Below are 24,386 nucleotides of genomic sequence, written 5' to 3' on the forward strand. Positions count from 1 at the left end.
CTCTTAGTGCCGGTTCACACTGGGGCGACCTGTCAGGCGACCTGGTCGCCTGACAGGTCGCCGTAGGTCGCCTTCCATAGAGAAGCTGCGGACCCGTTCTAATAGGAGCGTCACAAGTCGCTCCGACTTAGAAAAAGGGTCCGGAGCTTCTTTGGGGCGACCCGGAGCGACCTGCATAGACTTCAATGTTATGAAGTCCGTGTGGCCGCTCCGAGGTCGTGGTGCGAGCTGCGCACCGCGACTTGTGAGGTCGCCCCGGCAAGTCGGGTCGCTGCTATGTGAACCGGCACTTAGATGTATAAGATTTTGGCAGGACTTTGAGGAACTTTAGTGGGTACTCCCTATGCTTGCCTTCCATGGTCTGCTCAAATGCTGCAGCAGCTACAATGGTGTCTTACTGTCTGAGTCTTTTGAAGTGTTTCACAATACCAGGAGCAATCCATCTTCTAGCAGAAATCGTAAAGCTCCTACATGAGTGATAACAGGGCTCTGCATAATGGGTAGAAATCACTACTTTTGCCCTCAAAAAATAGACAAATGTAAAGTAATACTAAACACACACTGGTACATTTACATTTTCCCTTATTTCTCTAAATGGATGGTGGTGCTGTAATTAGAAAAAAGCCCCCAGCCTGTGTCTTAGAATAACATGGAGGCGAAACCTCAATCAATTAAGATGTAATATCCCGCCCCCATTGTGTTTACTTGGTTAGTGAACATGGAGGAGGAGGGAGGGAGTGGACGGTCATTTAACACTCAGTATAACAGGATATTTTCACATACAAGTACATAGTACAGCAATCACATACTAGGAATATGAAGTGTTGGGGTAACAAACTCCTTAATTTTAACCACTTGATCTCCAGAAGATTTACCCTCCGTTCCTGACCAGGCCGTTTTTTGCGATCGGGCACTGCGTTATTTTAACTGACACTTGTGCGGTTGTGCGACACTGCACCCAACACACAATTTATGTTATTTTTTTCCCACAAATAGGGCTTTCTTTTGGTTGTATTTAATCACCATTGTGATTTTTATTTTTTGTGCTGTAAACAAAAAATAACCGACAATTTAAAAAAAAAAAAAAAAAAACAACTTTTTACTTTCTGTTCTAAAACCTATCCAATAAAAAAAATGTGAAAAAAATAATTTATCAATTTAGGCTAATATGTATTCTTCTACATATATTTGGTAAAAAATATCCTAATAAGGGCTCTTTCACACGGTCCGCCTCCGTAGGCGGATCCGTGCTGCTCAGCGGGGATGACAGCTCCGTGCGGAGAGGGAGGTGTCACAGCCCCCGCTGCTCTCTATGGGGAATCGGATGAGAGCGGACCGCCTGTCCGCTCTCATCCGATCCGATCCCCAGGACGGATGGAAAATAGGGTTTCCATCCGTCCGGATTTCACTGACAGGATCGGATGGTAGCGGGTGTCAGCGGACATGTCACCGCTGACATCCGCTGCTCCATAGGGCTGAATGGGGCATCCGATCAGATCCGCCTAAAAAACTGACAGGCGGATCTGATCGGACCGCCAGTGTGAAAGAACCCTAAGTGTATATTGATTGGTTTGTGCAAAAGTTATTGTGTCTACAAACAATGGGACATATTTATGGAATTTTTATTTATTTTTTAACTAGTAGTGGCGATGATCAGTGACTTATAGCGGGACTGCGATATTGCAGCAGGCAAATTGGACACTAACTGACACTTTTTTTGGGGGCCAGTGACACTAATGCAGAGATCAGTGCAAAAAAAATGCACTGTCACTGTACTAATGACACTGGCAGGGAAGGGGTTGTCATCAGGGGCGATCAAAGGGTTGAATGTGTGCCTAGCTAATGTTTCAGGCTGGGTTCCCACATGTGCGACTTGGATGGGGTTTTCACCGCATCTAATTCGCATGACAGGCAAGTGCGACTGGCTCTTAATGGAGCCGGTTCACACAGGTCCGAGGCGGCCACAGAAAGGACTGCAAAAGGGTTCCGTCTGTTCTTCAGGCAAAAATTTGAATCTGAATCGCACCTGAACTGGTGAACAGGAACGCACTGGACTCCAGGCATTAAACCATTGCCGCACATATGTGAACCCAGCTTTAGTGTAGTGGGGGGATGTGCTTTTAATAATGGAAGGTATAGATCGGTGTCCCTGCTTTACAGGAACACAGGATCCATGCGCTCTTTACTGACAGAACAGCGGTCTCCCATGTTTACATAGGCAAACTGCCATTCTGCCTGGGTGATGGCAGATATCGGTCCCACAGGACCCACTGATCAGCTCCCGTTGTGTAAAATCATCGCCGTAGCGAGCCTCCAGCGGCGTGCACTCGCGCCCGATACCTGGAAGTGCAGGATCACGTATATACGTGGTCCTGCACATCGCGGCCACCATGTAACAGTAAGTGTGCTGTAGGGTGGTCGGCAAGAGGTTAAACATCCCCTATATGTGGAAGCCAAAGTTCTAAAAACTTCATATAACCGAACCTAACTCTGAGGTTTTGTTGGGTGTGCAGTGTAGTTCAATAAAGGATTTCCTTGTAGTGTGGCCATTAGTGTTTATTTTTGTGGGGTTACTACAACATGAATATCTTGTCATTTGGTGTAATTATGGTTGGCAATTGGGAGGAATTGTGCCCCATCACTGATGTCATTGGGAGGAATAGTGTCCCATCATTGATGTCATTGGGAGGAATTGTGCCCCATCATTGATGTCATTGGGAGGAATAGTGTCATTGGGAGGAATTGTGCCCCATCATTGATGTCATTGGGAGGAATTGTGCCCCATCATTGATGTCATTGGGAGGAATTGTGCCCCATCATTGATGTCATTGGGAGGAATAGTATCATTGGGAGGAATTGTGCCCTATCATTGATGTCATTGGGAATAATTGTGCCCCATCATTGATGTCATTGGGAGGAATTGTGTCCCATCATTGATGTCATTGGGAGGAATTGTGCCACATCATTGATGTCATTGGGAGGAATTGTGCCCCATCATTGATGTCATTGGGAGGAATAGTATCATTGGGAGGAATTGTGCCCTATCATTGATGTCATTGGGAATAATTGTGCCCCATCATTGATGTCATTGGGAGGAATTGTGCCCCATCATTGATGTCATTGGGAGGAATAGTGTCCCATCATTGATGTCATTGGGAGGAATTGTGCCCCATCATTGATGTCATTGGGAGGAATTGTGCCCCATCATTGATGTCATTGGGAGGAATAGTGCCCCATCATTGATGTCATTGGGAGGAATTGTGCCCCATCATTGATGTCATTGGTAGGAATTGTGCCCCATCATTGATGTCATTGGGAGGAATTGTGTCATTGGTAGGAATTGTGCCCCATCATTGATGTCATTGGGAGGAATTGTGTCATTGGTAGGAATTGTGCCCCATCATTGATGTCATTGGGAGGAATTGTGTCATTGGGAGGAATTGTGCCCCATCATTGATGTCATTGGGAGGAATTGTGTCCCATCATTGACGTCATTGGGAGGAATTGTGTCCCATCATTGACGTCATTGGGAGGAATTGTGTCCTTTTATTGGTGTCATTGGGGGGAATTGTGCCCCATCATTGATGTCATTGGGAGGAATTGTGTCATTGGGAGGAATTGTGCCCCATCATTGATGTCATTGGGAGGAATTGTGTCATTGGGAGGAATTGTGCCCCATCATTGATGTCATTGGGAGGAATTGTGTCCCATCATTGACGTCATTGGGAGGAATTGTGTCCCATCATTGATGTCATTGGGAGGAATAGTGTCATTGGGAGGAATTGTGCCCCATCATTGATGTCATTGGGAGGAATAGTGTCATTGGGAGGAATTGTTTCCCATCATTGATGTCATTGGGAGGAATTGTGCCCCATCATTGATGTCATTGGGAGGAATAGTATCATTTGGAGGAATTGTGCCCTATCATTGATGTCATTGGGAATAATTGTTTCCCATCATTGATGTCATTGGGAGGAATAGTGCCCCATCATTGATGTCATTGGGAGGAATTGTGCCCCATCATTGATGTCATTGGGAGGAATAGTGTCCCATCATTGATGTCATTGGGAGGAATAGTGTCCCATCATTGATGTCATTGGGAGGAATAGTGTCCCATCATTGATGTCATTGGGAGGAATTGAGCCCCATCATTGATGTCATTGGGAGGAATTGTGTCCTTTTATTGGTGTCATTGGGGGGAATTGTGCCCCATTATTGGTGTCATTGGGAGGAATTGTGGCACAATGGGGTCATTGGGCCTCATTTTTGGTGTTACTGGGAGGAACTGTGCCCCATCTATGGTGTCATTGGTAGAAATTGCACTCCATTGATGGAGTCATTGGGAGGATTTGTCACTCTTCATTGGTGTTAGTGGATGAAATAGTTCCCCAAGAGCCAGAAAAAAGCAAGCAAAGGGCGGCATCTGGCCCCCGGGCCACAGTTTGGTGACCACTGATATAAGCAAACAAAAGTTTGTAAAAAAAAAAAAATGTATATGAAAATATATAAAAATAAAGAAAAAAAAAACATAAAAATAAAGGGAAAAAAAAACGAATTCAGAGTTTGCCAGGGTTAGTGTTAGGGTCAAGGTAAGGGTCAAAGGTCATGGCCAACATATTTTGGGTAGAATTAAAAAAAAAAAAAACAAATTGGTATTCGTGTTAGAAAGTTTTAAGCTGGATAAAAAAAAAAGCACCATTGTTTCTGGGTACTACTATGGGTACAAACAACTAAAATACACACATGTGATATCGGTGCGATTGTCAGGAGCAGGGGAATTTAGGTTAGTTTGTTCTTAGGTGGTAAATTATGATAATAGCAAGAAATTAAAAAAAATAAATAAAAAATAAAAAAAATCAGGGGATATGCGTTACCATTTACCACGAAAAGTATGCCCAATTTTTCCTGGAAAAAAAAAAAATATAATCCACATGGATAAACTAAGTAGTCATGACGATATGTTCAGTTTTACGAACACATGTCAACGTTGCAAAATTGTGCTTAGGCCATTAGCCTTTAGTTTTCCCTTCGTCACCAAAGGGTTAAAGGAAGTCTGTTGGGGGAGAAATATAGGAGCTATCATCATAGGCTGATTTTCGAAGGTGCTTTTGGGGGTGGCCATTTTTATTCTTTTATTACACTAGCTGCAGACTTCTTGCAGACGTAGTGCCTCAGTAGGTAGTGAACTTAGGCACCTTCACATCGCCCATCCAACTGGCATTCCTCTCTCCATTAAGTGCCTCTTTGGATGGCGGGGTGACAGTCTGTGCACCTTAGGCTCCTTTCACACACTCGGAGTCCATTTTTCTCAGCGGGGGATCGAGCCGCCGATCCCCCGCTGAGCAGCAGGAGGACAGCTGTGTCTCCGTGCTGTGTGTGGAGACACAGCTGACAGTTCCCCATGCATCTCTATGGGGGAAATCGGATGTCAACGGACCGTCAGTCCGTTCTCACCCGATCCGATCCGATCCGCTGGACTGATGGAAAATAGGGTTTCCATCCGTCCAGATTTGACGGATCGGATCGGGTCGGATGTCAGCGGACATGTCTCCGCTGTCATCCGATGCCCCATAGGAATGCATGGGGGGACCGTTCAGATCCGCCAAAAAAAACGGACAGGCGGATCTGAACGGTCCGCCTGTGTGAAAGGGGCCTTAGGCTTCAAGTCATGCTTCCAGATACCAAGTCATGCTTCCAGATACCAAGTCATGCTTCCAGAAACCATGTAAAACTTGTCTAAGAGACACACATAGGAGTTTTTTTTTTTTTGCCTAGCAAGCTAATAGGCTCATTGTGTTGTCTACTCTTAAGGTCACCATACACAGTACAATCTGGCCACATACTTTAGATTTACCCAATAATTGTAAAGACCGCCTTAAACTATCCAGCCAATTTGTGTACGATCGGGCAGGTCCTGCACTATTGGTAGATCTAAGTACCAATTCACACCACATGCAGTCCAGCGTGTTTTTTTTTTTTTTTTTTTTACTGCATCAAAAGCGCATGGATAGTAGGTTTTAATGGTTTAAAATGGCATAGTTCACAACAGTGTGGTCAGTTCCAGTGCATTCCAGTTACAGAAAAAAGTAGCGTTTGCGTTTTTTCTGAACTGAACTTTATTGGAACGCGGTAAAAGGCATCACCTAAACTCACACTGGAACACACGTCCCCTTTTAAGTTGTAGAAAAAAAATGTACTGGAACGCATCAAAAATGTGCATGCAGAAAAGCTTTCAGACTGGGTTTCTATGGCATAGATAATATGGCGGACTGGGTTTCTATGGCATAATATGGCATAGTTCCAGTGCATTCCAGTTAACAGAAAAAAAAGTAGAACATGCTGCATTTTTTCTGCACTTAACTATTGGAGTGCAGTAAAAGGCATCACCTAAACTGACCAAAAACACAGTGGAACACACGTCCTTATTTAACCACTTAAGCCCCGGAAGATTTTACCCCCTTCCTGACCAGGGCCTATTTTGCGATTCGGCACTGCGTGAATTTAACGGACAATTGCGCAGTCTTGCGACGCTGTACCTAAATGAATTTGACGTCCTTTTTTTTTTCCCACAAACAGAGCTTTCTTTTGGTGGTATTTGATCACCTGTGCGTTTTTTTTTTTTTTGATCACGCGCTATAAACAAAAAAACAGCGTCAATTTTGCAAAAATAATATTTTTCACATTTTTTTATATGAAATTCCCAAAAAAAATTTAAAAATCTAAATTTAACATTTTAGGCCAATTTGTTTTACGCTGCATATGTTTGGTAAAAAAAAAATCGCAAAAAGCGTATTTTGATTGGTTTGCGCAAAAGTTATTGCGTTTACTAAGGGAAAGATTTTTGTCATTTTTTTTTTAAAGAGTAATGGCGGCGATCTGCGATTTTTTTTTTTTTTTTACGGGACTGCGACATTGCGGCGGACAGATCGGACCCTTGACTGACATTTTTGACACTTTTGGGGTTACCAGTGACGTTACTATAGTAATAAGTGCTATACATATGCACTGTTACTGTAAAAATGACACTTGACAGTGAAGGGGTTAACTTTTTTTTGAGAGGGAGGGGTTAAGTGTGTCCCTAGGGGCGTGCTTCTAACTGTGATTGGATGAGGCTTGAGGTGTAAGAACAGAGATCAACGGTCCTACATAGCAAAACCGTATGATCTCCATTCTTACACAGGGGAGAATGACAGGCGGCTTTGTTTACATCAGCCGCCTGCCTTTCTCCCTCTGTAACGGACAATCGCGAGTGCCCGGCGAACATCGGGTCCGCCGGGCACACGCGCGGGGGGTCCGTGAGGGAGCGGGAGCGCGCCTCCGGCTGCGCACACACTCGCTCCCTAGAGCCTCACAGGCTAGCGACGTAGTCCTACGTCGCTTTGCCTGTGAGGGGCTGACCGCCGCAGTAAATAGTCGTGCGGCGGTCGGCAAGTGGTTAAGTTGCAGAAAAAAAAGCACTGGAACGCATCAAAAATGTCCATGCAGAAAAGCTTTCCGGACTGGGTTTCTATGGCATAAAGGAAATTGTACAATCAGATTTGTACCATGTTTTTACAATTTTAAATATACCGATGTAACCATTTGATGATATAAAATATTTTCATTTTTCCAGGAGCGATTCCAGTTCCCCTCCCACATAAACGATGTGTCAGAATCAGCGAAAGATCTAATCCAGAGGCTGATCTGCAGCCGAGAGCGCAGACTGGGACAGAACGGAATTGCCGATTTTAAGACTCACACGTTCTTTGAGGGAATCGATTGGGAGAACATTCGAAATATGGAAGCACCTTATATCCCGGATGTCAGCAGCCCTTCCGACACATCCAACTTCGATGTGGATGACGACATCCTACGGAACCCTGTGCGTTGTAATACATACCAACACTTTCATATCAAGGGACAGTATTCCTAATATGTTATTGAAGTTTGTTGTGTTCTTTATTTTCCACAGGAAGTGGTTCCCCCGAGTACGCACAGCGGGTTTTCGGGATTCCAACTACCCTTTGTGGGTTTTACATACACCACAGAGAGGTAAAATTTGTATTCCTTAAAGATCGCTCTCCTACAATTCTACCCAAAGCTGTCTTAACACTGAGCTCCGGCCTTCCCATCAGTCTTGCACAGTTGTACAGGTTCTTCTCCTGTACCGAAATTTGCTTGCTCTGATTTCATTGCACACTGTGAGCTTCTCATGATGGGAATTGGAAGCTGCAGCAAGTCAGGTAGCGCACACCTCATTTCTTGGGTGTAGCACATGGATCTCCAAACTATGGCCCTCCAGCTGTTGAGGAACTACACATGCCATGAGGCATTGTAAAACTATGACATTCACAGACGTGACTAGGCATGATGGGAATTGTAGTTCCTGAACAACTGGAGGGCCATAGTTTGGAGACCCCTGTTTTAGGAGATCCACAGAACAAACTAATGGCAGCCACCCCAACCTATAACTGGCCTTTACAGCAATGAACACATGGAAGGGCAACAAATGTAAAAAAAAAAAAACAGCAAATAAAAATTCCCAGCTCACTTACCAACCAGCCTGCAACCAACTGAATTTACCCTGTCTAACCGTTCATGTTAAAACCAGGGATTTTGTTTGTGCACATTGGCAAATATATGCGTAAGCTGCATTGGCCACGTCACAGCACCCCATGACATGGACATCCAGCGTCCTCTATTTTAGCCCTTTCCTCCCAAGCCTCACTGCCCCTGGCCCACCTCTTTCATTCTTTGGATTTCAGTTCAGCCATGGAGGCTCAGCAACGCATGCTGGCCTTACCTCTAGGACTGTGTACATGCAAATGTAGTCTGCCTAGGAGCACCCACTCCTCCAGGCTTGCACCCACCCAAGGCATTTTGATATTTGTATAACGCCTCCCAAAAACCGCCCACTGGGGGTACAGAGGCAAAGTGCTGTGATGTTTTCAGGAAGCCATGTACAGCACCCTGCCTGCCTCTCCCACCAGCTGTGATCTGCCTGCATTGCATAGAGACCCAGTAATGATGTCACTGGATCTAACATTTTTGTGAATGAAAGCAGGCAATTGCTTACTCTGATTTCATTTCACACTGTGAGCTTCTCATGATGGGAATTGGAAGCTGCAGCAAGCCAGGTAGCGCACACCTTATTTCTTGGGTGTAAGAGATCCACAGCACAATCTAATGGCAACCACCCCAAGCTGAGGTGTGCGCTACCTGACTTGCTGCAGAAATCTTGCAAGGAGCACCTGGTCGTGGCCGGTTTATGGTGAAATAATGTTCTTTCCACTTCTGAATTATGGCCCCAACAGTGCTTACTGGAACATTCAGAAGTTTGGAAATCCTTCTGTAACCAATACCGCGGGTATGTTTTGCAACAATAATTAGGTTGCGAAGGTCTTGAGAGAGCTCTTTGCTTTTACCCATCATGCGATGTTCCTTGTGTGACACCTTGGTAATGAGACACCTTTTTCGCTTATAGGCCATCATTTGAGACTGAACCATCTGGAGTTATTTTGCACTGACATGGTGCAGTATTGCTTTCTAACTACTGATAGATTTCAGCTGGTGTCTTGGCTTTCCATGCCTTTTTTGCACCTCCCTTTCTTTGTGTTCAATACGTTTTCCCTGTGTCATTTCATTTTATTACATGCAACTTAATTTCTGAATGTATTTGTTTTGGTTTCTTTGTATGTATGGATTGCATGGGTTGTTACCGACATGCGGTGAAAATTTCATGTCAATAGCACCTTTAGAAATACATTTACCTAGAAAAATGGTGACGTGTTCAATACTTAGTTTACGCAAATTTGTTTTTCTTTGCATGTTCCTTTTTCAGTCAATGTCCAATAAAGTTGAACTCAAGGCAAATCGTTAAATCTATACCTACACTAGCCATTCAGTGGCTTACCTTAAACATGGTCTGTTTCAATCAACATTTTCACTTGTGACAAGATATTAAGCCATTACTTTGGTTGAAAGTAGACCCTTGTTTCCTTACCATTTGACCCGCTGCAGCTGTTCTCTCTTGCTCAGGGTGACCAGTTATGAAACCATTTCCCTATAAGTTTTTTTTTTTTTTTTTTTTTTTTTTAGAGCTGACATAATTACATGAATGGATCCTTTTTTTTTTTTTTTATTCCTCTCTTTCCCTGCCATGCTTGTGACAGCCACTTGCGGCTATGGGCTGTGACAGAAAAGAACATCGCTGTCACCGGCCAAAAGCATCACTGCAATCCCAAAGTCTAATGGCATATGCAGGGTTGCTGATTTTACAATGAAACAAATGAAGGGTATGGAGTGATTGGGAGCATTTCATTGAACATCCTGGAGTTCAGCTTTCATTTGTTTCCTATCTTTTCTTCATTTTCCTGCATTCCCTGACCTTTTCCCATTTCCTTCCCTGCCACTTCCCTCACCTTATTTGTTCATATCCCTTTTTCATTTCAATCTATTTCCTTTTTCTCCCCATTACAAGAGGTTGTAAACCTCCAAAAAAACAAAATTAAGAAAAATAACCTGAAAGACAAAGAGATAATTAGCCAGTATACATGGCATACTAGCTCATTATGAAATACCTTAGAACGAAGCCCTCGCAGTGGTGCCCGCTCACCGCTGACATGTTCACCCGTATTCCTTCCAGGTTCGTGTTCTCTGGCCATCTGATTGTCCGGAGCCGCCTGGGCATGGGCACGGGAGCCGCCGTTTACGGCACAGGGCTCTGAAGGAACTGCACAGGCGGCCATTCCTTCTGAGCGCATGCACCAGTGATGTTACTGGCTGCATGCAAAGTAAATATCTCCTAAACGCTGCATGTTTAGGGGATATTTACAGTACCTATAGGTAAGCCTGATCATCAGCTTACCTATAGGTACAAGCAGGGCTTTTTTTCTCAGAGAATAGGTGCAGGAACTCAATCATGAGTACAGCGTTCAGGGTTGTTACACACAGTGCAGTGTAGAGTTCAGCCCTCTTCCACAGAGCTTACCTCTGCATTCCTCATCCACATCTTACTTTCACCCCTCTTTAGCTCTGACCTCACCCCCCCCCCCCAAATCCTTTGTTCCATCTTCTCCCCCCTCAAAAGCTCCACCATCTTGCACATGTCCTAGTTTTGTTGCCCTATTAAGCTAAAGCACCCAGTCAGCTCTCGTACCCCCCCCCCCCCCCACACACACACACACACACACACTGTAGGTGGCTCCACCACTCTCTATTGCAGGGAGATCATCCAGCAGGAGTGTCTGCATAATGGGACCAGAGAAAAATGGAGATGAGAGGGTCAATCTACCATGCGATGCCCTCCTCCTGTACATGACCAACCACACTGCACCCAGGGCATCTACATCTCCCTTGTCCCCTTCCTGCACTCAATTGGATCTGCTCAGGAGATCAGATCTATGGAGGCTGTTGGGAGACAAGCTGTCACTTGTTAACATAGAAACCAGGCGTCTGTGTTTACGAGTGATAGTGGGGAGCAGAGAGCTTGAGCCAAAGGTGGTGGAACGAAGTTCCACCAAGTTCCAGCTGAAAAAAAGCCCCGGGTACAAGTTACAGAGGAAGCTTTACTTCCTCTTAATTTTTTTTTGTTTGGATGTTACCTGGTTTTGCAAAAGTACATTAAAAAACAAAATGTAGCTTAGAAAATAATCTCCAATTGATTTTCAGTATTGGCATAATAGTTGGCCACAAGGATTAGCAAGTACTTAAAGTTTTGACCTGTGTATTTGAAGGATGCAAACAATCTTCTGTTCCATAGTTGTTTTTCAGACCGAGGCTCGCTGAAGGACTTTATCCACACAAATGCTGTGACCAAGGATGAGGATGTGCAGCGTGGTCTGGAGAACAGTCTGCAGGTTGATGCCTATGAGCGCAGGATACGACGGATGGAGCAGGAGAAGCTGGAACTAAATAGGAAGCTGCAAGGTTGGCATTAAGTTTAGATGTACTAAAAAAATTGTTTCAGTTCTCTGATCACTGCTTAGGTCTCAGTCACACAGGTGTATCTATGCGTACACCCATGCGAAGGGCCGTCTTTGCATGCAAGGGATACAAGCCTTGGGAAACGCCTTGAGGCATTTGAGCTCTGCTGTCCCGGCTTCCTTGCGCTCTGCTGTCCCGGCCAATGTAACTTCCGGACAATTTCTGTGATTAACCACTTGCTACCCAGGCCAATTCTGACACTTCCCTCCTTTGACAGACACAGCTACTGATATTCATAAGCATTGGGTTATATAGCCCCCAACAGGAATAGGACACTAGACAGAAAAGAATTCTGGCTACACCCATTGGCAGTCCTGGGGGTATACTCCCTCTCTCTGCTATAGCCACTAATTTTTTTTTCTGCCTATTCAGGAGTAAGGACCTGTTTCCTTACTGGGATATTTGGTCCTGGCAAAATTTTTTTAGATGGATAGATAAATAGACGTGGGCCTTCCTTCTCAGCTTCTAAGAAGTTTTTTCGTCCCTCAAGGTCGACTGAGAAGGGCTCAAATCCTTTAATGGCCTCTTCTGGAGGATCCAAACGAACTTGGTCTGTCAAGCCAAGATCGGGCTTCTCCAGACCACGGACAAGGTTCCTTTAACATGAAGGTGCGCCCTCACCCCTATCGGGGGTGGAGGGATGTCTTCTCTGGTTTCTGGACCCGTCGACTTTCCGAGTGCAAGACATGAGTTCACTAAGTCATTCGGTTGGGCTACAAGATCAAGTGTCTCTCTTGTCCCCCGGCAAGGTTTTCTCCTTCCAACTTGTGCCTGTTTACAGACCGCTTACAGGGTCTGTCTGGGACGGTACAAGACCTGTTCTTTTCAACGGGTGATTGCCCCGATTCCGACCTCGGTACGTTTTTTTAGGGTTTTTACTCTCACAGTTCCCAGGAAGAAAGGCAAAGTGCGTCCAATCCTTGACCTCAAAGCGCTAAACTGCTTTGTGCTGGTACAGAAGTTCAGAATGGAGTCCATTCGAACTTTGGTGGAATCCCTGCGTCAGGGGGATTTCCTCGTCTCTATCGATAGCAAGGATGCCTACCTTCACATTGCAATATGTGCCAGTCACCAGCGTTCTCTTCGCTTTGCTGTGGGAGAGGGGCATTATCATTATCAGTTTGTGGCATTATCCTTTGGTCTATCATCTGCTCCTCGGGTCTTCACAAAAGTGTTAGTCCTGATGCTAGCTTTCTTACGCCAACGGGGGTGATCACGGTACGGGGCTACCTGGATGATCTCCTTCTGCGAGCGGAATCTCCCTCTGCTTGAGAACCTGGACATCACAATATGAACTCTGTGGGAGTTTGGCTGGATTCTGAATTTTCAGAAATCTGCCCTGGTTCCGTCCACAAAGCTGGACTATCTGGGCCTGACTCTGGACTCGGCCTTAGGCAGAGTGCTCCTTCATCTGGACAAACTCCCGAAATTGCAGGCTGCAATTGTTCCTCTTGCAGTCCAACAAATGGTCATCCCTCCAGACTTGGATGTGGCTGCTGGGCCTGATGGTGTCTACCTTTGTGGCGGTTCCACTTGCACAGTTCCATACAAGGTCCTTGCAAAGGGAGATTCTGACCAAATGGGACAAGACTCTGCAGTCTCTGGACAATCGGATCTGACTGTGTCGGGGGACAAAGGAGTTCCTGATATGGTGGCCTCGTTCTCCGGCGCTTCGGTTGGGAAATTCCTCTTTCCCCTTGTATTGGACAGTGGTCACCACAGATGCCAGTCTGTCTGGCTGGCGAGGCGTCCTAGGCAAGAATTCTGCTCGGGGGATCTGGACACTGGAAGACTCCTGATCAAGGTCTTGGAACTTCGAGCAACCAGACTGTGTTTGGATCATTGGACAGATAGTCTTCAGGGTTGTCCAGTGTGCATTCAATCGGACCATGCCACAGGTATGGCTTATGTCAATCACCAGGGGGGCACAAGAAGAGTCCTGGCAGCTCTGGAGGTAGCTGACATTCTAAGGTGGGCAGAATGGTTCGTTCCAGCCCTCTCCGCTGTATACATTCCCGGGGTGAAAAATTGGCAGGTGAATTACCTCAGTCGGCAGGCGTTGGACCACAGGGAGGTCAAGTGGTTAAGACAACATTGTTTTTTCATTGGGTAATGGTGATTGAAGGGTATTATGATTTAATACTATTTAGTTTCACTTGTGATTCATTTTTGTATAATAAAGGATACATTATATAATTGTTTACCTTGAGTGAATATATGGTACAAACTACGGGCCCCTTTAGGGTCTCTGAGTCTATTCTTGACTCATTATTCTTTTGTTTTATAGGTATATATGACCACAGGGGCTACACTTATATTCTAAGTGAGTTGGCATATTGCCTTGGATTGATCCCTGTTATCTTTATAATAAAGATAAACTATATAATAAAAGATAAACGATAAAACTATAATATATTATATAAACGATATTTATGTGTATTGATAGGACTTTCCTGCAAAACATCTGTGCATTTCCATGCAGGCGGAGAAGACCCTTCGTACCGATGTACACATAGATGCGTCCGTGTGAATGATGCTTTGCATATTAAAAAACACAAGATGCTCTTTCATTTGCATTCTGTGATAGCGGATTAATTGTCGGCGTAGACGTATTATAACCTGAATGAACTGTCTTCTAATCACATGCTCTAAATTCTGATTTCCCCAGAGTCCACTCAAGCGGTCCAGTCTCTCCAGGGCTCCTCTCGTGCAATGGGAACCTTAAACCGTGACAAAGAAATCCGAAAGCTAAATGAAGAAATAGAGCGCTTAAAGAATAAAATAACAGGTATGGCATCTGGATTAGAGAAGTTTTCAGTTTTTTTACTTCCGTCCTGCAACTTGTCATTTGCCTTACATACTGATTTACAGTAATTGGCATCATTCTGAATTGCACACCCCCAGCCCCCCCCCCCCCCCCCCCATTCACCCATTAGTGCACAGGCATCCAGCTGTGTCCTTTTGGATATGGATTTGCACAAACATTGAGCTTTATGCTGCCTATAATCAGTTTCAGTATATAGAGAAATATCAGTATTTCAGTACAATACTATTTTTACATGTTTGTATACTATTTTCATTGTAGTCTATCAATCCCCCAAGAGTCACACATTTTCACCTGATCGATTTTAAAAGCATGAATTTTGAGTGACACACATGAATACATTAGTTGATGAACTCCATAGTGCCCTTGACTATTGTAGGGCTAAAAATAAAAATGTTAAAGTCAGGTAAGTATTAATGTTGTGCAGTCTTCTCCATGGCCAGCAGGGGCAGCTTTAGTCAACTTTTCACATGTTGTGTAGTGTCACTCTCAGCTGTGCTGAAAAAAGACTGCTTGGTCAAGGAGGCATTACAACAGTGACTCCCTTTTTTATGCTGCTCGGTTTTCGGGTTTTAATTCAAACACACCAGTCAGGTGTTTTAGAGATGACCTCTGTTCATCTTGTTTCATTGTGGCTTTTAGTGGTAAAGTGCATCTAAACCCAGTAACAAAAATTGCTAGTATTGCCGTTTATTGTACTGTTTTTTTTTTTCTCTTATTCCTTTTCTATTTTGTTACTGTCTTTGTTTTTAACCCCATAATCCTCACATTATCACACTTTCCTGTCCTAGGGAACCATGCTGAGCTGTGTTGTCACTCTAGGACAGTGATGGCGAACCTTGGCACCCCAGATGTTTTGGAACTACATTTCCCATGATGCTCAACTACACTGCAGAGTCCATGAGCATCATGGGAAATGTAGTTCCAAAACATCTGGGGTGCCAAGGTTCGCCATCACAGCTCTAGGACAATGTTTCTCAAGCTTTTTTTTCAGTCAAGGCACCCTTTAAAAATTATGGACAGTCTCGAGGCACCCAATTCTAAAATATAAAAGCTGTTCTAATAGTTTTACATAATGCAGCAACATCCACAAGTCCAAATAGGACACCCAATGTTAAAGGTGATTTATTCTTACAAAGCAAATACACTTTTGCAAACTGGTTCTGACTAGTATTCCAAAGTTTCTCTTCTCCCTCAGTTTTTCTCCAACGCTGATGGAGAGGGGCAGGGGAGGGTCAAACAAGGATGCTATGCAGGTGACTGACATCCCCCTTATCAACTAATAATGCCATTGATTGTTAGGACGCCGGCAGCTAGAAGGTTGCAAAGGTGCACAATGAACACCTGTGACTTTGTGTAACTCAAAAGGCAGCCTTCATCCACAAATCAGCTTGTATACAATTTTTTGGAAATTTTTAGGCATTTTGCCAAGGCACCCCTGAAGAAACCTCAAGGCACACCAGGGTGCATGGGCACACTGGTTGAAAAAAAAAAAAGGCTGCTCTAGGACAGGGAGTGTTAAAGTGGTTGTAACCCTAAAAAAAAAAAAAAAAAAAAAAAAAAAAAAAAAAATCCTCCTTTTCCCTTATAACAAGGTTAGACAGCACAGTGCTTTTGCTGTCTAACCTGCCCCTCTCTAAGCTTTAAAAATCCTGTCCAATTCTGCCTGTTTCTGCCTTCCCCCTGTAAACTGACCACAGTTTATCACGGCTGCTGAGCCCTGACCCTGTGGTCAGTTTACATGCCTCCGTTATCCGCAGCCCTCTTCTGTCCTCCCCCCTCCCCCTCTGTCCTCCCCCCCCTCCCCCTCTGTCCTCCCCCCCTCCCCCTCTGTCCTCCCTTCCCCCTCCCCCTCTGTCCTCCCTTCCCCCTCCCCCTCTGTCCTCCCTTCCCCCTCCCCCTCTGTCCTCCCTTCCCCCTCCCCCTCTGTCCTCCCTTCCCCCTCCCCCTCTGTCCTCCCTTCCCCCTCCCCTCTGTCCTCCCTTCCCCCTCCCCCTCTGTCCTCCCTTCCCCCTCCCCCTCTGTCCTCCCCTCCCCCTCCCCCTCTGTCCTCCCTTCCCCCTCCCCCTCTGTCCTCCCCTCCCCCTCCCCCTCTGTCCTCCCCTCCCCCTCCCTCCTTGCCTGCCAGCTCCATGTATCTGTGTGAGATGTCTCTGCCCCCCTGCTGCTATTAGTAGTACATTCAAGTTTAAAATATGTTGCTGCCAGCCCCTCTCCTTTATCCAGCGATAACACACAGTGTAAGTGTTTATTGAAATCGATGTCTCTAAATACCTTTTTTTCATATATCTTCAGGCCGGTCACGTGACTCCCGGCCACTCTTCTTCTCCGTTCCAGGGCTACAGCGGGAGGGGCTAAGCAGCCAGCATGGTGGTCACGTGACCTCCAGGCTGACGTCAGAGGGAGGTCTCGACCTTTCCCGCTATAGCCCTGGATTGGAGTAGCAGAGCAGCCTGGAGTCACGTGACCGCTCTGAAGATATATGAAAAAAAGGATTTAGAGGCATTGATTTCAATAATCTCTAACGAGCAGGGCCCTCTGATTCCTACTGTATTAAAGTGTATTGTATTTGTACTGTCTATCCTCAAGTTGTATAGCGCTGCGTAAACTGTCGGCGCTATATAACTCCTATATAATAATAAACACACTGTGTGTTATCGCTGGATAAAGGAGAGGGGCTGGCAGTAAAAGTTATTAAGGTTACAAACACTTTAGGACTAGTCCTCCCTCTCTTCTGTAATTCAGGGTGGTTTTGTTGTCCTTTGAGATAGCAAGGAACAATGGTAACTGTCCATAGTTAAAGCACAGGAAGCGATCGGCTTACAAGATTTCTGGCTGGATGAACAACTTTTTTTTTTTTTTTTGCACTTGTCGAACCAATATGATGAAACACTTTCTATAATGTATCCAATAAACGGAGAAAAAGGAAGCAAATACAAGAAATTTAGAGTTTAAGGGTTTAAATTGAACAGCTCATTGCCTGGTCCTCAGCTGATAATGTTCATTCCTTATTGTAAGTTTGCAGCTCTGTGCATTTCTGTTGTAAGTTGCAATTGTCACTACAATGTGGAACTTCCAAATAATGTGATTTGAATAGATGTGGCCCTTGGTAGATATGATGTGGCTCCTTGAAGATTTAATTTGCTCAGTTTAACCCACTGTTTCATTTGAAGTTGACCTACTCGGAGCCTAAAAAGCAATCTTAGGTCACCTAAAGCCATAGTGCTCTGTGAATCCTTTTATGTATTAAAAATGTTAAGCAAGGGTTGTTTTTGGTCAAATATAATAAAAACAATTAAAACGTCAGGTAAAGTGGAGCTTTACAGATAACTTGATGAAAAAAAAATATTTACATAGAACATACTTTCCACATTATGGCAGAAGCAGCTTTCTTGGCTGTAAAGGATAGATGAGTTTAAGAGGAACCTTACCCATTTAACAATCTGATATACAGTAAAACCTTGGATTGGGAGTAACTTGGTTTGAGAGTGTTTTGCAAGATCAGCAAATTTTTTTAAAATAAATTTTGACTTGATAAACAAGCGATGTCTTGATATACAAGTAACGTCATGTCCCAACTGAGTATAAAAGAGAAGAGAGGCGCCTCTAAGTGTAGCAATATGGTTACATTTAATGAAGGTTCATCATTTAGCAACTCACATGGTTGATTAATAAAACAGGCACATCCAAGTATGCAGGCATCCGGGGTAAAGCTGTCCACATAGACCGTCCTCAGCACCACCCTCGACTTCATCCCTTCCACACTGCGCTCCCCAGGCGATTCAAGCCTCGATTTCATATCGCTCTACTGCAGGGTAGTCTTCCTGGTCACTATTGCAGACTGACAGCGGTGAGAGCCGGCGGTGAGGACGGTCTATGTGGATGGCTTTACCCTGGATGCCTGCATACTTAGATGTGCCTCTTTTAAGAATCAACCATGTGAGTTTATAAATGTTGAACCTTCATTAAATGTAACCATATTGCTACACTTAGAGGCGCCTCTCTTCTGTTTTATACTCTGGAGCTTCTGCTGGATTTTCTTCTAATCCCCTTGTGGCGGCGCCATTTGTGGATGGACATTTTATAGTTACACAACTCATCACATTGCTATAATCTTTTTATATGGACTATAAACTGAAGGGCTTATGAATAAATGGTTGTGGAACGAATCATCTGAGTTTCCATTATTTCTTATGGGGAAATCCACTTTGATTTAAGAGTGCTTTGGATTACAAGCATGTTTCTGCAACGAATTATGCTCGCAATCCAAGGTTTTACTGTATATACTTCCAAAATTAGTGTTTGCTGTAAATTGCCTCCAGCATTGCTCCTATTTGTTCTCGCTGGAGGCGGCCATTTTCCTGAAGCCCAGAGCCCCTAAACAGCAGTAAATCATAAAGCGGAACAAAACCCATCAATTTAACAGTTACATTCCTGGAATTGATTGATTCAACGTAACAGTTACGTTCCTGGATTGCTAACTGTCACATTTGCTTGTGTCCTCAACCAAACTGTCAAACAATCAATGAGCTGGTATCCTAACTGATCACATGTGCATCACAATGGCAGATCAGACAGAAGCAGCTTCTTTCGCTGGAAAGAATAGGAGGGTTTAACTCTGCTTTAGGTCTGGCAGCAGATCGGCCTCTACAACCTTGAGCACCTATAAATGGAGAGCAACTGAGCATGTACAGAACATGGTGAGCGTGTATTACTGGATTTTATACAGTATAGACGCCTATTTTTAATGTTTCTTCTATACCTGCAAAAGGGGCCAGCATGAGGTGATCTAGCAGGACTTTTCTGACTAAAATTCCACTTTGAAAAGTGGTTAAAAATGTGTTTCTCTTAAAAGATTCCAGTCGAATAGAGCGTCAGCTGGAGGATGCAGTTACACTAAGGCAGCAGTTAGAGGATTCCACCAACAAACTGAAAGGCCTTGAAAAGCAGCAGAGAACATTGAGGCAAGAGAGGGACGATCTGCAGAAGGTATGTCATTTGGGAACATCGCACTCAGGATTTCTTGATATAGAAGAGGATAGTACATTCATTGGTTGCGAGTTTGAATATATTTACTCATTATATCCGAAAGAAACAATCCAGAATGTTTCAAGATTCTGTGGGACCCCCCTACATCCAGGATTCAGTATACTGGCTGCTGAGCATCTCACTGATACCTATGAACAAATGCTTATAAACAAGAGTTACCGCGTTTAAACGAGTTTGCGCACTGTTACAAGCTGCCTCAACTGTACAAATTATCTTACGCAACATACAAAGAATGCAGTGTGCAAAAAATTAATTGGGCAAACACAGCAATGTGCAAAAATCTAGTGCAATAGTTCAGTACAGGCATACCCCGTTTTAAGTACACTCACTTTACATACACTCGCGAGTACAGACACAGCCTGGTCAGCTTGGCATGGCACTACTCCTGGTTTTTAACTTTGGTGTCTATGGGAAATCTTGGTCAGCTTGACATGGCACTGCTCCCAAGCCATAAGTGACAGGGATGCCAAACTTAGGGAGCACCGAGAGGGGACCCAGGACTACAACCTATCCTATTTGTGGCCAGCCAGCTTGCCAAGGTAATCTACCATATCATAGTCCTGGATCCCCTTAACATGCTCCCCAAGCTTGGTGTCCTTGTCAGCAGTGCCATGTCAAGCAGACCAAGATTTCCTATGGAGCTAGTGTATTTACGTGCATTGAGAAATGAAAAAATGCATTGCTTCACTTTAAGTACATTTTCGTTTTGCATACATGCTCTGGTCCCATTGTGTACTTAAAAGTGGGGTATGCCTGTATAAAGTGACTGATGTGCTACTATAAATAGGTATTTGCCAGCGTGTGCAATAAATAGGTGCACTGTATTAAATACAAATTCCATATATATTGAATAATGTGCAAAGGTAAAGTGCAATGGCTCAGTACCTTTGCACATTGTTCAATATATACGAAATTTGTATTTAATACAGGGCACCTATTTATTGCACACACTGGCAAATACCTATATAGTAGCACATCAGTCACTTTATATTGAACTATTGCACTATATTTTTGCACATTGCTTTGTTTGCACAATTTTTTGCACACTGCATTCTTTGTATGTTGCACTTAGTAGATGTTGCGTAAGATAATTTGTACAGTTGAGGCAGCACCACCACTCACTCACCTAACCAGCATACTTAAATCAGAACCCCACCCATTGGTGGTGGTTCAATGTGAGGGCAGCAGCCAGAAGTACAACCTCCATAAAATATTTTTATTTATACATTTTATTATTTAAATATATATTTTCTACATATATTCTATATCACTCCCGGAGAGGCAGCGCCAACACTCACTTGCTCATCAGCACTTTGCACTGTTACAAGCATTTGGCTTTTCGAATGCTAATAAACATCCGTCTGAATGCAATTTTTTGCTTTCAAAAAAATTCCCCTTAACTCAACGGGCTCTAAACAAGTATAAGGCTTGGTTCACACATATGCGATGCGGGAACCCTGTGAATCCACTGTGGGTTCCCGCATCGCATTCAAATCGCAGGCAGTTCCCACTGCCATATACGATTTGCTGGGGGTGTCAATACAAAGTTAACGACACCCCCAGATCAGTTTGTATTTTGCAGTGCGAAAAAACAGTTTGGACATGAATCAGATTGCATTGGTGTGAACACCCATGTGATCCGATTCTGCTGTGGACCTAAACAAAGGGTCCTTTGCGTGTTCAGTCCGAATCCGATGCAAAGTCAGCCATACAATCTGTATGGCTGAATTCGCATCGCACAGACATCGCATCTGATTTGCAGAGCAGTGCGCGCTGAATCACATGCGATTTCTGTCATCACTATAGTGTGAATCGGGGCTAAAGGTCTCAGTGTATATGGACAGATAAAATAACATAGAGGAGAGTTCAAGGGCTGCTGAAAAAAACACCCAACTGATCCTAAACGTCCATTGATCAACAGCAGTGTACATGAGGCCGTAACCTTTTTTTTTTGATTCTGACATCAGTCCAGTTAACTTTTCAACAGTATACGAAGCCCTGATTAGAGGGGGGGGGGGGGCTTTGATACCCCGAGACAGTGATGGAATAAATCTGCACAGAATCTGGTGCTGCTGTGCATAGTAACCAAGCGGTTTCTAACTTCAGCTTGTTCAATTAAGCTTTGACTATAAAACCTGGAAGCTGATTGGTTACCATGCACAGTTGCACCAGATTCTGAGTGCACCAGTTTTAGTAAATCCCCCTCAAAAAATGCTTTTTTTTTTTTTTCTTTTTTTCCATTAAAGCAGTCACATGCCATAGCTTCAATATTCTGATCCTTTTGTGAAAGAAATGGCTTAGCTTTGAGATAAGCTTTCTGGGTCCCGTGTAGACTGCATATTTCTGGTGTCACTGGATTCACACTAGAAATATAGAAATTAGAGATGCACCAAAATTTCCACTTCCAAAACGTATCTGCCAAAAAAATTAGACTTTACAATCGCTTTAGGCTACGTTCACATGTAGGCGTTTTGGGGCGTTTTTCAGCTCTAAGGATCAGCTCAAAAAAACGCCCAACAAGACAAATCTTATTCATTTCAGTGGCCCCTGTTCACATCTGAGCGTTCCGACGCCTTGAGCAAAACACCCAAGGCTCCAAAAAGTACATGATCATCTTTTTGGGCAGATTACAGGTGTTTTTGTTAGATGTCAATGTCTTCCTCCAAACACCTGCAAAAAACGCCTGTAAAACGCTTGTAAAAATGCCTATAAAAAACGCCTGGAAAACGCCTATGAAATAGCAACGCCTATATGTAAACGTAGCCATAAGGCTAAGTAATCATATAAACAGTGAATAAATAAAAGTAACGAGTCCCACATTAAAAAGTGATGGTGCAGGTGTAAATAAAACGGGTGCTCCACCAGCTCCTCAGTACCTCCGGTGTTCTCATACAGACACACACTCACCACCAGTTGTTGACCTGCCATTTTTAGCCAGATCAGTAGCGCTTGAGTCTGGAGATATACCCCTAAAGCCTCGTACACACGCGTCGAAATTCGGCCGGGAATTTTCGTCCAACGACCGATCTGCCGATTTTCGGCTTGTTAGTATGATGCTTCCGACAACCGACTCCGACTTTTCGGCCAAAAAAATTCTGGTGTGCAGGCTATAAAAATTTTTGTCGACCGTCAACACAACGTCCGATTTTCCTTCAGTCAGTACAGATTTCGTCAGAAAAAAATCTACAAATCGGAACATGCATGATCGGAAGCAAATAACGACCCGGAAGAATTTTGTCAAGAAAACTAGCCATTGTATCAAGAAAGAACTTTCGTCTCGCGGCAGGCAAATAAATATATTAATTGCTTCTCGAACGATGTCTCGGAAACTAGCGAAATGTCGTTAACCAAACAAATGCACGGCCAAAAACTCACTTCCTCTTTTGTAGCGTCGGACGTAGTGACGTCATTTTTTTGTCGGTCGACAAAATTCGTGTGCAGTCTAGAGCACATTCCAACCAACAAAACACCACTCTGGACAAAAGACGGCCGACCGGTCCGCGGAAATTCGTTGCGTGTGTACGAGGCATAAGTCTCCAATGGCTTGTTCCTTCTCAGATAGTGTACGGTCATGCATGCAAATAAAATACCAGGCAGGATCCTATAGCGTAAAACCTTTCTATTTTATTAAAGCCCACAGAAATATTGCAAAAAATTCATACTCAAATTATAAGGTGCCTATAAGAATTGGCACTGGGTATGTTTGGCTTGCATAGGGAGAAAAAAAATGCTTCATGACGACATCCAATCAGGATGAATTTCTGGTGACGTCATATCCTTCTGTTGGGGCACACGCTGGTTTCCTATATGTGCACAGCCGCGGGCATTTTTCCTTTCTATGCAAGCCAAACATACCCACCCAGTGCCAGTTCTTATGGAGACCTACAAATGTGAGTGTGAATTTTTTACAATGTTTCTGTGTCTTTTAATAAAATTGAATTGTTTAACGCTATAAAAATCCTCTCTGGTATTTTTTTTGCATGCATGATGTGGGACTTTCTAAATAGGACACATAGGAACAAGCAATTCGGAGACTTGGGGATAGGTTTAGAGCAGTGTGGTTTATTTATGAAATTGGCTTTTGTGGTTTGATTATATAGCACTTGTTTTATTCCGCAGCAGCTAAATTCACAGGAATTTTTTATTTTATGCACTTTTCCTGTGTGCAAGAGCTTTTTAGTTTCTCTTAAGTGTATTTTATTGCAGAAGAGACACTGCATGTATTTTCTGCAATAAAGAGCTGCCTATTCACAATTGTTCCCAACTTTATTTCCACTTTAAGCATACAAAACATTAAACTGCTCAATTTGCTAACATTTTGGGGGCTCACAGGGTCCCCTCTTCTTCAGGGCGACTAAGTTATGGTCAAGGAGTCACTCTGCAAATGGGGACCATGCAAGGCCCCGAAATGTTGACATTTTGACCTTTGTGACATTGTGTGTTCCTTCTAAATCTTTGAAGTGCTGGTAACTTTATTCCTTAACCCCTGTAGAGAACTACAGGTGGGCGTTAAAACAGCAGCAGACCATGACAGGAAGCGTCTGCTGAG

At 43.9% G+C, this 24,386-nt stretch overlaps 1 protein-coding gene across 4 annotated transcripts in view; it reads left to right on the top strand.

Annotated features, from left to right (window-relative positions):
• CDC42BPB (CDC42 binding protein kinase beta) overlaps positions 1-24,386 on the top strand; it is a 264,686-nt gene that overhangs the window by 123,027 nt on the left and 117,273 nt on the right. For all 4 annotated transcript variants that reach the window (XM_082242642.1, XM_082242643.1, XM_082242644.1 and 1 more), the window contains exons 8-12: positions 7,613-7,861; positions 7,952-8,031; positions 11,741-11,907; positions 14,633-14,752; positions 19,644-19,777. In XM_082242642.1, the coding sequence (XP_082098768.1) occupies positions 7,613-7,861; positions 7,952-8,031; positions 11,741-11,907; positions 14,633-14,752; positions 19,644-19,777 (750 nt within the window). The remainder of the gene's footprint in view (positions 1-7,612; positions 7,862-7,951; positions 8,032-11,740; positions 11,908-14,632; positions 14,753-19,643; positions 19,778-24,386) is intronic.

This window comes from Pelophylax lessonae, assembly GCF_965119305.1.
Source record: "Pelophylax lessonae genome assembly, chromosome: 13".
NCBI lineage: Eukaryota > Metazoa > Chordata > Amphibia > Anura > Ranidae > Pelophylax > Pelophylax lessonae.